At 37.6% G+C, this 13930-nt stretch overlaps 1 protein-coding gene across 6 annotated transcripts in view; it reads left to right on the plus strand.

Annotated features, from left to right (window-relative positions):
• The window catches only part of Rabgap1 (RAB GTPase activating protein 1), a 158793-nt gene that overhangs the window by 64387 nt on the left and 80476 nt on the right, over window positions 1-13930 (plus strand). For all 6 annotated transcript variants that reach the window (XM_026777425.1, XM_026777415.1, XM_026777419.1 and 3 more), the window contains 2 exons: window positions 6227-6401; window positions 11270-11363. In XM_026777425.1, the coding sequence (XP_026633226.1) occupies window positions 6227-6401; window positions 11270-11363 (269 nt within the window). The remainder of the gene's footprint in view (window positions 1-6226; window positions 6402-11269; window positions 11364-13930) is intronic.

Consider the following 13930-nt stretch of genomic DNA (forward strand, 5'->3'; position numbering starts at 1 on the left):
TCCCTCTCTCTCTCTCTCTCTCTCTCTCACACACACACACACACACACACAAATGTACCACAGACATACTGCACAGTCACAGCACAGAATACGACACACACACCAAAGACAAACATACTCCACAGATATACCACACAGACACACATACCACAGATGTGATATGTACATATACCACACACACATACACCAGAGACATACTATATACACAGAATTAAAAAATATTATCGCAACATTTTAAAAACTGTTAACTTTATGTATCAGCGTTTGCCCTCATAGATGTATTTCAATGGGTGACTGGTGCTCAAAGAGGCCAGAAGAGCATGTCTGATCTCCTAGAATTGAAATGACAGATAGTTATGAGCCACCATGTGGGTGCTAGGAAACAAAGTCATGTCCTTGAGAAGAGCAGCCAGGGCTCATCATTGCTGACCTCTATTTGCAGCCCCTGTGTTTCAGCATGTTTTAGTATACTGGAGAATTCTTTCACTGCTAATTTAGGAAATGCATGTTTTTCCACAGTTCTCAGTGAGAATCTGATCAGTTAAGGTGGGTTCTCTGGTTCTTCTCTTTGTAAAAGTGAGTTTTTCCCCCTTTGTATTTAGCCAGTAGCTCTTGGTAGAATACATTTTGTACATTATAAATACAGTGGGTTTTTTTTCTTTTATTTTCTTTTCCCTCTCCCATTTCTTTCATCTGTATAGGTGTTTGGCCTACAACTGTGTACCACCGTGTGTTTGCCTTGTATCTGCAGAGGTCAGAAAGAGGCCATCAGAGCCTCTGTGAATCTGCTGGCAGGCAGTTGTAAGTCCTCATGTGGGTGCTCGGAACCAAAGCTGAGTCCTCTGGAAGAGCAGCCAAGGCTCTTCGCCACTGAGCCTGCTTTCCAGGCCCTCCCTAAATATGGTATTTTCTCATGCATGGAGATGTATTTCAAGATCACTAGTGGGTGCCTGGAACACTGGCTACTATTGATGCCTATGTATGCGCTGTTTTTATCCTATATGCACACAAATTTAATACCTTTTATGTCTTAACCTAAGCAATTTTTCTGTGCTGTGAACATAATTTTTATAGTTTAAGTCCAACAAAATTAGCAAAAATTTGTTGTTTTAGACTATTTTGACCATATATCATAAAAACTTTACCACATGATTTACTGTCATTCCCCTCCCCCCCCTCCGGACAGGCTTTCTTTGGTAGGCTCAGCCGTCCTAGCTTTGTAGAGCAGGCTGACTTCAAACTCACAGAGATCCACCTACCTCTGTGTCCAGAGTGCTATGATTAAAGGCGTGTGCCACCACTGCTCAACTGATTTACTTTCTTTTGGTTCCTGTCCTGGAACTAGCTCTTGTAGACCAGGCTGGCCTCGAACTCACAGAGATCTGCCTGCCTCTGCCTCCTGAGTGCTGGGATTAAAGGCGTGCGCCACCACCGCCTGGCCTGATTTACTTTCTTAATCAATTAAATAAAGAACTTCCATTGTTTTACTTAAAGGAAAAGTATAACCAGAAACTGCTCATTTGTTTCCCGACTGCTCAGACCCAAATAATCACATACAACTATATTAATTACAACACTGTATGGCTTAAGCATATTCCTTGCTAGCCTCTTACATCTTAAATTAACCGATTTTTATTAATCTGTGTTTTCACCACGAGATTGTGGCTTCTGGGATCATCCTTCTGCAGCTACATGGCGTCTCCCTGATTCCACCTTCTTTCTCCCTGCATTCAATTTAGTTTTTCCTTTCTTGCTGTGTTCTGCCCTGCTATAGGCCAAAGTTGCTCCTTTATTAACCAGTGGTAATAAAACATACAGCATACAGAGAGGAATCTTACATCAAAGAAACATTTCCTGGTGTATCTAAAGCATGTCCAGATTTATAACTTCAGTGCTGTGCTTTCAAGCTATTTATTAACTGAAACCCAGGTTACTTTAACACAGACACCACACTACAGTGACAATGGTCTCTTGACCAAAGGAGGGAACCTGTGTGTGATGGCAAAGGGAAGATTTGTGTCATAGGCAAATTCGTGTACTACTCAGATCACCATACAATTTAATGCTTGCCAGTTGCTTACTTCTGTGATTTTTCATTTACTATTTTTGCCTGTACTGGATGATCGGGAGCTGAAACTGGAAAGTAGAAACACAGATAAAAGGATCCAAGTATGTCCTGCTCTGTATCAGCTTTTTTTTAGCATCTATTCTTTATGCTTGCCAGAATTCATTGAGTTTATTTAAACATTTACTATAGAAACTTAGCATTACAAAGTTTTCTTTTTTTATTATGAATATTGGTCTTAGTTATAAGACCAGTAGTATACCTAATTTTACTTGTCTTCAAGATTCAAAAAATATATTAGTTTTGCATTAATAAAATATTCAGTGAAATTTAAGATTTTTGTGGCACTTCTTTTTGGTCTTTAAGTATGTTTCAGTAACATAAAATTGATACTTGGAATAATTATGGTTGTCCTAGTGATAGACTTGAACACAGAACCTTGAGCTACACAAATGCCCAAGAATGAATTATATTCCAGCTCAGAATAATTTTTTTCATTGTGGTCCTGTTATCATATGATGTATACTTAGGCTTATTTGTTTCAATTTATTTTCAGTTTGTAGGCTTAGGTTATTTGTGTTCTTCTCAATTTAATTTTTGAATATGTAAAATGTTTATATTGACTAACAAGAAGCAAAATTATATAAAACCTATTATCAAAAGCAATGTCCCCTTTTTTGTCACCAAACCCCATTCCACAGGTAACACTTCCTGGTTTCTGCTTTTCTTCTTTCTTTCTTTCTTTTTTTAAAGATAATAAATATTCTTGTGTGGATTTTATCATGTTTTAAAATATAAATTAGTATGTTGTGGATATTTTTCTGTGCTATAACCTGAGAATATTTTACATTCAACCTGTTTCCCTAAACGCATTTTATGGATCTGGATGGTTCAGTGTTTACTGTGGATAATTTTATCTTTTTTATGCATAATGGTAATTTTCCTTTTTTTTCTATGTTTCCTGTTAACATCATTTAGTTTGCTTTTTCTTTTTGATTTGGTATGTGTGTGCGCACATACATGCATATGTGTATGTGTTTAGATAGGGTCCCAACCCAGGGTAAGCTCTTAACTCTTCTGCCTCCTCTGTGCTGGGGATCATTGTTCTCCATTTATTTATTAGTTAAACCCTTTAGATATGTTTTCCCAGTTTTTCACTAATATTTTCACTTTAATTTAGTGATTCTTCTTCAGTTTGTCACATCATTTCTCTGTATGTACTTGAATTTATCGTTTTCCTTTTAAAACTTCTGAATTTGATTTCAGAAATGTAAAGCTAAAAATAATTTCCCCTTTTTCTATTATTTGCTATCATGCTGTTTCTAGATCTATGATTCATTAGTAGTTAATGTAGTGATCTGCTGTTCACTGAAATGTGAGTCTGCCTTTATCTCCCAAGCGCCATCCAGCTGTCCAGGTGAAATTCATTAGTTTTGTTCAGTGATTTGTGACGCTCTCTTTATCCAGTTTTCATGTATGTTTGGCCCTCCTTTTTGTGTGTGTGTGGGGGGGGGGTAGATTCTTTCCTGCTCCTTTTGTAATGCATTGATATCAAAGATTTTATGTCTTTGTATGTTATGGGGTCCGTTTCCTTCTGCAAATACTCCTGTGTTTATGGTCTTTCTTAGATACTCTTTTTCATTTTTTAGATAAACATTAGAATTCATTAGTTTTGTTCTGGGAAAAAGTTACTTCTTTTAAGGAGATAACATCTTACCCAAGAACAAGGAATGTCTTAATTTATTCATGTCTATTCTTCTTTTGTCCTATCAAACTGATTTTCTTATAATTATGTGTATAATTTTATTTGTTTATTTTGTTTTTTCGGGGAAAGGTTTATCTGTGTAGGTTTGGAACCTGTCCTGGAACTCACTCGGTAGACCAGGCTGGCCTTAAACTCACAGAGATCTGCCTGCATCTGTAATTTATGTATAGTATGTATTGTATACTATATGTATATTGTAACTTATTTTATATATGTGAATGTATGATAACATAGTTTAGAAACTTACATATTTAAATTAATTAATATTTATAAAAATATGTCTTGTAACATGTAAATTTCAAAGATTTTTACTATAGAAAATTCAGACAGAGGTTTTTAATATAGTATAATGCATCCCCCATCCTTGAACAATTAATATTTTCACATGACATTATTAACTTACCAGTTTGTCTCCGTTCTCAATTCTGTGTAACTTCACAAGGCATATTTTTTCTAGGCCAATGACATTAGTAACCTTATTTTTGTAGTCTTGGAGAAAAATTTGTTTGTTTTAATATGTGTTGTTAGTATTTGAAGTATTTCAGATAGCAATTAAGTGACATTTCAAAGCGCAATAAAGGCCAGGCCTGTTGATGCCTGTCTTTAACCTCAGCACTTTGACAATAGCAGCAAGTGGATGTCTGTTGGCTTTTTCACATTAGCCTGTTTGCACAGTGAGACAGTTTTGTTTTGGTTTTTAGAATAATTTAACAAAATTACATGAAAACAAAAGATTTAAATAATATTTTCCTGCTGTAGAATTTAACTATTCAGGAATGAATATGTATAAAGGATTATAATATAGTTCACTAATGAATTATCCAGTAAGATGATGATGATAACTTATGCTAGGTATTTAAGATCTTGGGACTGTGCTGTCCTTTAAAAAAAAAATGTGCTAAAATAAGATTACTAAGTTTAGTACCCTATAGCTTACCTTTGGGTGTCTTTTCTATTTGATAGAAATCATTTCCATATGTCCTGGACACAGATCTGCTACTACTATGTCCCATCACAGAACCAGAGTCCTTTATTAATAATGAGTAGCTAAATTTGGAACAAATATATATTCATCTAGAAAGCTAAGTAATCCTAGAGTCAGTTATTAACTAATCAAATAGCCTGCTGTTGTCTGGTTCCACACTGTTCCTGTTGGGGAGGTTTTGTTGTGCTTACTCTGTGTTGTACTTGGCCTCTCCTGACAGAGAGGCTTATTGCAGCAGGGATGGCTGGCCTTCAGGCTAAGACTCCCAGATTAAATTGTGCTTCAGGACACGTTGCCTTACTCCCAAGATTGGGGTAATGTTTGCAATGAAAAGCCAAGTGGAGATTGGGGTGGTAAAGTGCACTCTGATGTTCCGGTACCCTGTGGAGGTCCATTACCATCTGTCTGCTGTGCTCCTTTCTGTGCTTCATGTCTCATGGTAACCTTCTTTTCCAGCTGGCATAATAAGTATGTTAAGGTGCTCAAAATATGCATTATACTGACAGAATTGTATATGTGTGTCTTATTTTTTTAATTAGGCCTGTGTAAATTGTTTATAGTGCTTGCCTAAAAGTAAAAACCAATGTATAGGTTGATTTCACTTGGCAAAATTGGTGGGATTTTTATCTGGTGTCTTTTTGTTTGTTCATTGTCCCACCCATTGTCCTTTTCCCACCCTGAACTGTTGCTGTGGAGTTAAGAAAATCTCCTGTGTACGGCTTATGTTAAGCAAAAGAAGAAAAGGATTTTCTTAGTGCTAAATTTTTAGAATGAATGAATGGATTATTTCATATGTGATTTTAGGTAAGAAACCTGAAAAGGCGCCTTAAATTTATTAGAAAGACACAAGACAGTTAGCTTTCACATTAACTAAATACTGGTGATTATTTTAATGACAGATAAAACTATAAAACACTGAAAGTATTCAATTTTCTGAAGAGGTTTTGTTTATTTCTCTACCTGAGGCAGGGTTTCTATGTAGCCCTGACTGGCTTTGAACTCACAGAGAGCCACTGGCTTCTGATTACCACATGCTGGAATTAAAGGGTTTGTTTGTTTGTTTGTTTGTTTTGGGGGGGCATTCTATTAGTGGTGGTGGTAGTTTTTTGTTTGTTTTTTGCGGTTTTGGTTTTGGTTTTTTGATGTTTTTTGAGGCAGGGTTTCTCTGTGTAGCTCTGGAACTTATTCTGTAAACCAGGCTGGTGTCAAACTCAGAGAGATCCGCCTGCCTCTGCCTCCTGAGTGCTGGGAGAGGTTTAAATCTTAACATAAGCTTTTCGGCTTGACAAAGGTTACATATGGTATAGGATTCAAGAAACCACCATTTATTCTTATATCCAATATAAAATCAAAAGTGATTAAAATAGAATTTTACTACATAATCTGCTCTTTTGTTGTTATTGTCATCAAGATAAAGCAAAAGGAGAGGAAGAATAATGCTGACACTTTATATGAAGTTGTGTGTTTGGAAAGTGAGTCAGAGAGAGAGAGGAGGAAAACTACAGCCAGTCCTTCAGCTCGCCTGCCACAGTCTGGATCTCAGAGCTCCATGATCCCCTCTCCTCCAGAAGATGATGAAGACGAAGGTAAGTGTTAGAGAGATTGTGTGGAGGGTGGAGGGCTGTCCACACTGCTGCAACTCCATCTAAAGACATGGGATTGGAACTCATTCAGTGAGCACTTGTGAGATTTTCCCATAGACAAGCAACTAGGAAAGGCTGGAAAATAGTCCTTGTTGGCCTTTCTCTGTCTCTCTCTCTCTCTCAGTATTTATTTTTGAGTATGTTTGTTTTGTACTTGTGACACAGTGCACCTGTTCTTTCTTTTCACCCTGAGGTCACTAAGCATAACAGCAGCACCTTTACCTAATGAGCCGTCTCCCAGACCACACTGGGCATTCTTTAAGGTACCTGTAATCCAATTGAGGAAAATGAGATTTTATAATCTACTGGTCACTGTTTAATGGTAATACGCAGAAGTGGAGACCAGAGGAAGTCTCAGGCACAGGAAAAGAGAATATTTCACAATGGTTGTCTAGCTCATAGCAGTACAACGGCTTCATTTTTAATGAATGAAACATGACGATAGAAGGTCATTTGAGTTTGAATCTGAAGTTTACTCGAAATTCATAAAATTTTTCACTGGAGGATCTACTGGGACATCATCAGAGTGGTTTCTGAGCTGGGATTGAAAGTACAAAAACTCAGTGGAGATGAATGGGCTTCTCTGAACATTTCTAGTTAAGAAATCACATTAACAAAAATACAGAGATGTAAGGAATCAGTATCTTCATTATAGAGATAAATACCCATGGTTGAATGTGCATTTTCAAGGTTAGAGTAAGCAATGACTTTGTAAGTCCTCATTTTTTTGTTTGTTTTTTTGGCATAATTCCCTCTCACTTGTAATTAGTCACCTTATTTTCAATTTCAGGACTATTAATGCCTGATGATTGAGTGATTATTGTATGGCAGCAGAGTGTCTTCTCAGTGATCCTCACAGTGAACCTAAAAGTAGGAATTATTATTGTCCTCGTTTTTCATATTAAGTAAAATGAGAGAGAAGTAAATTGCCCCAGGCTACAGGGATAGAAAATGGCAGTTACAATGTCAATCAAACTCATGTACTTAAATCTGAAGTGAAGTCTTCTTCATCTTCTGCATTTAGTTCTCATAAATCATTGAAATGCAGAAAAGGCCCATGTGTTTTTTTGAGGTCAGGTGCAGTTTGGCATTCCCCCTTCAAACCAGTTCAAATTATGTTTTTCCTTCTTTTTTCTTTTTAGATTTATTTATTTTATGTATGTGGGTGTTTTGTCTTCATGTATGTCTGCACACTAGCAGAAGGCATCAGATTCAGTGGGACTACAAGTTATAGATAGTTCTAAGTTGCCATGTGAGTGCTGGGACTTGAACCCAGGATCTCTGCAGTAGTTGCTGTTGCTCTTAACTGCTGAGCCATCTCTCCAACCCCTTAATTTTTTTTCACGGGAAACTTACAGTATTCCTACTGTTTGAGATTGTCGGCTATACGTCTAGTAGACTTAAAGCTTGGAGCTTCTCTTTTAGGTCAGTATCAGCTACAATGAAGAATAGAAAACTGTCTCCATAAATCTCCCAAAACTCAGTAGTAAAATCAAAGAACTCAAATTTGAGAAAGGCTATCATGACAGGAGACATTCAATCTCCATTCAGTAGAGCTTGAGGAATATCATCTGGTTGCAAAGAGTTGCAAAGTTGACCCAGCTAAAAAACAGCACCCAACAGGCGGTGCTGTCATTGCGGGTGTGTTGAAGAAGACCACCAGCCTGGTGGAATTGGCAGTGTACGACACCCCACATGAGAGGCTAACAATATTGTATACAAAGAGTCTTGATATTCTGAAGCAGTTCCCTTAAACATGCAGCCTATAGAAAATACACGGAACAGATCACCAATGAGAAGCTGGATATGGTCAAGGCGGAACCAGATGTTAAAAAATTAGAAAACTTGCCTCAGGGTGGTAAAGTAGAAGAGGTGATTCTTCAGGCTGAAAATGAACTAAGTTTGGCAAGGAAGATGTTGCAGTGGAATCCATGGGAGCCACTGGTGGAAGAGCCTCCTACTCCTAGTAGTACTAATCTGTGGGAAAAAAAATAAAATAAAAAGATTTTTAAATTTTTAGCAGATTCAGGAGATTTTACTGATAGTTCTTTGTTGTTGTTGTTTTCTGAGATAGGGTTTCTCTGTATAGCACTGGTTGTCCTAGAACTGTAAACTGAGCTGGTCTTGAGCTCACAGAGATCTGCTTGCCTCTGCTTTTTAAGGGCTGGGATTAAAGGCCTGTTCCACAACCACTCTGCTAACTGATGGTTCTTAACTAGGAAGAAAGAAGAACTAATGGCCCCTGATAGTCCATGGGGAAGGTAGTGGTGCTAGAACATGAGCTCTGCAGAGGAACAGTGTTCCCTGCTGTATTCCTTTAGTGTTTCCCACAATAGCCAGTGTGCATGAGCATTCAGAAAATATTGGTGGATTGAGTTAAGTCCCTAAAAGTCACTTCCCTAACAGGAAGCTAATGATAGGACGTCTGGAGTACAGAGATTGTGACCATGTCTTCTTCAGTCAGAATCTTTCTAATTTAGTGTTCCCACCAGGAACCGTGTTGTATTGTGATATTTACTCCCTGGGAAAAATGACTACTCTCCAGAGAAGTTTCTCACCCATAGGACATCTGACAAGAAATCGAGCACTTAACAAAACCACATTCTGAAACTTGAAATAACTTTACATTCCGTTTCTCTCCCTCTAGCCTGTTACCTGAGACTCCAATGACAAATCCAAGCTATTAATCTTGAGATTTATTGGAAGGGTCCAGAGCAGTAGAAGAGGAGTGTGGAAGATAGGCCTTCCTACTGCTTCTGAAGGGCTTACTACACTTTTCTTGACATTACACAGATTTCATCACATGATTGGATTTCAGCAACACCTAGTCCATAATAGCACTTTTTTTTGTTATTGTCACGGGTTGTATATGATGAATATGATGAATGGGAAATTGAGAAATTACAAAGTAGTGTTATTCTGGCATATTAACAAATTTAGAGAAATTGACTTTAGTGTCCTAAGCTTTTTCTGTTCGTTATTATTTATATACAGAAATATCTAATTTGCAGTCAGTCTGTCTTTTCCTTGTCTCACAAGCAAAACTATAATAATATCCAAAATGTTACAATGTAGGAAGTTTAATAGGTGTCAGTTGGTGCTTTGTGGTGATGCTCTCTTGAGGGATGGTGCTTGCATGGTGATTTTGGCTGGGTGAGGTTGTATGGAGGCAAGCACTGTTGCACCTCCTTAGTGATAATGCACAGCATTAAAACTGTTGAAGAAGACAGTTTGTTAGGTAATTACTAAATCCTAACAAGTAATGGTGTTTTAACTTAGGAAGTCCATTTCTAGGCAAATTCCCAGTAAAGCCACGAGACATCATCCTAATGCTGCTGAAACCCTTCAGTGTCCAGAAACATGATTAAGGAGATAATATGCCATTGTCATCTTCTGTTTTCTTCTTTTCTTTTTTCCTTTTTGGTTTTTTGAGATAGGGTTTCTCTGTGTAACAGTTCTGGCTGTTTTGGTACCAGCTTTTGTAGATAAGGCTGGCCTCGAACTCACAGATATCCTCCTGCCTCTGCCTCTGCTGAGATTAAAGGCATGTACCACCACCGCCCGGCTAAGACTTTTTGGGGGCATGGAGAAACATCTGCTGTTTTCTAATCTTTGGTGCTGGGTGTGAACCAGGGCCTCAAATATGCAAAGTGCACTTGTCTGTCACTGAGCTATACCCTCAGCTTTTCTTTACAACCTGCATATTTTATACTCTCTAAATTCTTGATTAATTAAACTGATTTAATATTTGTTTTAATGTGTATGGGTATTTTGCCTGCATGTATATCTGTGTACCGTGTGCATTCTTGATGTCCAAGGAGGACTGTAGAGGGTCAAATCCCCTGAGACTGGAGTTACAGATGGTTGTGAGCCACCAAATGGGTGTTGGGAACCAAAACCAGGTTCCCTGGAAGAGTAGCCACTGTTCTTAACCACTGTGCACTCTCTCCAGCCCCCTCTAAATTCTTAATTAATCACTTAATTTTAGTTATTTAAATTTTAAATTATTCATTTTGTCCTTTTTAATGTTCTGTTTTCTGTTGTAAATTAATGTCATCCTGTGGAACATTTAAAAAGTCATAACATCGTGAAAGACCAATGAAAAATATTCATGGTAATTGATCATTCACACACGTAATGATTATTAATGCCTTAACTATGTTCCACTGCTATCTATCTATTTGGTGTTTTTTAACAGATCATACTGACAATTTAACTCTTCATATTTTTATTATATCATTATGTAAATGCAAACACTTGTATTCAGTTACCTTGAATACATGTCATAATTCAATACTTTTAAAATTAGTATACAAAGTATTAGGCATCATTATAGCATTTTAAAACATAAATGTAAAACTGGGGAAAGAGGGCTGGAGAGACAAACAGGAGAGAAGATTGAACAAAACATCACTTACCAGGTACTCCTTTTAGGTGACTAAGATTGTTATTTACTGTCTTAAATAAATACTTTTGTGGGTGTTAAATGTGTTTGTATATAAAGCTACTTACTTTGGAAAAGGAGAAAGACCATTCCACATTTTGAGTTATTTTATAGATAAATGACTCTTTTCCTAAATTGACATAATAAAGACATATATAGAAAGCAAAAGAGAATTAAACAGGTTATAAAATCATTGTACCTGAGATAGGATTATTCAGATTTGTACATAAATACCAAGAACATATGTTATGACTTTATAATAATATAAATATATATTAAATATATAACAAAATAGAAGTAATAAATGTTTACATTTGCTTTTGTATTCCCATGTTCTCTTAATAAGCCTAAATTTTGCTTATTACAGATAATGATGAACCTCTCTTGAGTGGATTTGGTGATGTATCCAAAGAATGTGCAGAAAAAATTCTTGAAACATGGGGAGAACTACTGTCAAAATGGTGAGTTACAGAGTCACTCTGCCTCTCACTGTCCCCTCATCTCATGGACAGGGAATCCTGCCTCCTTCTCAGTCTAGAACTGATAGCAGAAATCTGCAAATAAGGCCTCATTCTAGGATATAATAGACATTTATAAGGATTACAGCAGAGATTTGAATCAGTTCTCAGACTTACCAGAAGCCTAGCAAAGTCTCATTGATAGAAAAGAATTTTCAGACATGGAATTCATAGACAGAGGGAGAAATTAGTCAGTCCTGTACAGTGAAGAAGATGGGTAGATTATAAGAACTCTATTGTAGCTGCAACTATCATTCTCTAATGCCAGAGCTGCCTCTTACTTGCCAAGCTCTGAATGAAGAAGTTTAAGGAGGTCTCTGTACAATGGCTTCCACAAAGAAGACTGCCCCATAAATCTACTTGCAAGAGTGTGCCCTCTACTCAAGGTGAGGAAACGTAATGGTCACAGGCCTGATTGTACAATACTGTGAAATTAGATGCTATCAGGAGTCCATTGGACTTAGTTAGACATACTTACAGTCTCTGGTAAGAAATTCCTTAGGCTTTCAAAACAAATATGTGCTTCCAAAATGTGGCTGTTGGTGCTATGCAGGAGGCAGATGAGATGGCCTGTCTTGTTTGCCTTTGTATGTTATCCAGGCCAAATGTTTATCAGGTATACCAAAAAATGCCCTGTTAGCAGACCATGCACTTGGTGAACTTGCTTAAGAATCCCCTATTGCTGGGCTGTGATAGTGCATGCCTTTAATCCCAGCACTCGGGATACAGAGGCAGGCAGATCTCTGTGATGAGGCGAGCCTGGTCTACAAGAGCTAGTTTCAGGACAGTCATGAAAGTCACACAGAGAAACTTTGTCTTGAAAAAAAAAAAAAGAAAGAAAAAGAATCTACTTTGATGAAAAACAGTTCATCTACACAATGTGTTTTCCTCTCTTCCAGTTATTGGTAATTCTCAATGTTAGATAATTTTCCCTATGGAGTTTAAAGGTATCTAAGCACAATTGGCAAGTAGAAAATAGGGGCTAGAAATCAGATATTGGCAGTTTTCCCATTGCCGTTTGTGTGGGAAATTTTAATATAAAAGTGAGGCAAAAAAAAAAAGCGATGCTGTATGTTAGCATGCTTCCATGAGCAGAGCAGCAGCGCACCTTTACAACAATTGAAAATAAATCTAATGAATTGTTAAGATGGGAAAATTGTACTCACCGTGTTAATACTCAGTGATCAGAGAAGTATAGGAGTGGTCAGTGTGTGTGTGTGTGTGTGTGTGTGTGTGTGTGTGTGTGTGTGTGTGTGTGTGATGTGTGTTACATAGTAGAACCCTCAGGTAGAGTTTTTCTTTACCTGTGTTACATAAGATACCTGGAATGACAAAGCAGAGTATCCAAGCATGATATGGGTGCCTTGCTATATTCATTATTTTTATGTTTGTATATCTCCAGGTTTGTTTTTTGTTTGTTTTGTTTTTTCAAGAAAGGGTTTCTCTGTATAACAGCTCTGGCTATCCCAGAACTCACTCTGTAGACCAGGCTAGCCTTGAACTCACAGAGGTCCGCTTGCTTGCCTTTGCATCCTGAATGCTGGGATTAAAGGTGTGTGCCAACACCATCTGGCTTGTGTGTTCCTTGTTGAGGGTTAGTCTGGGAATATAATTCTGTTGTAGAGTACTTGCCAGGCCATGCTTGGGTCCCTCCATTTAATCCTCAGAACTGCCAAACAAAATGTGACTGCTTCCCAAGACAGGCATGGTGGAGCATGTCTACAATCTCAGCATTGGGATGTGGAGGCTGGAGGATTAAGATTTATCCAGCCTGGGTTATATAGCAAAATTGTGTCTCAAAACCAAGAATTTGGCCCTGACATGGTGACTCATGCCTTTAAATACCAGTACTCAGGTGGCCGAGGATCTCTGTGAGTTTGAGACCAGCCTAGTCTACATAATGAATTCTAGGTCAGCCTGGGGTACACAAGAGACCCTCTCTAAAAACAAACAGACAAAAAGAGTTTGACAACAGTGTTAGAAGGCATTATTCTTTAGCCTGTTTACAAAGAGGTGTTCATCAGCATAACTAGAGATAGTCCGGTGGGACATATATGGAGTATCTTTTCTTCCTTAGTAAGATGTCTTGGAGGAAAACACTTAAGTTTGAAAGTGATCTGATGTCTGTGTTGCAGATGCTCTGGTTATTAAGTTTCTCATTAAAGTTCCCTATGGACCTTATTCATTAAGGGTTTTTTTTCCTCATTAGAAGTTTTGCCTGTCAAATCCTTCACTGTATTTTTAGTAAAGCCGTGTCTCAGCAGATGTCATGACCCTTAATGCTAGCAGTACACATGCCGATGCTTTCACAATGCTTTACACTTTGAACAAAATACTGTCTGCAGCCAGGCAGTGATGGTGCACACCTTTAATCCCATCACTCAGGAAACAGAGGCAAGTGGATTTCTGTGCATTTGAGGCTAGCCTGGTCTCTGTGAGCTAGTTCTGGGACAGGCTTCAAAGTTACACAGAGAAACCCCGTTTTGAAAAATAAAAAAAAAAAAAAAAAA

This window comes from Microtus ochrogaster, chromosome 4, assembly GCF_000317375.1.
Source record: "Microtus ochrogaster isolate Prairie Vole_2 chromosome 4, MicOch1.0, whole genome shotgun sequence".
NCBI lineage: Eukaryota > Metazoa > Chordata > Mammalia > Rodentia > Cricetidae > Microtus > Microtus ochrogaster.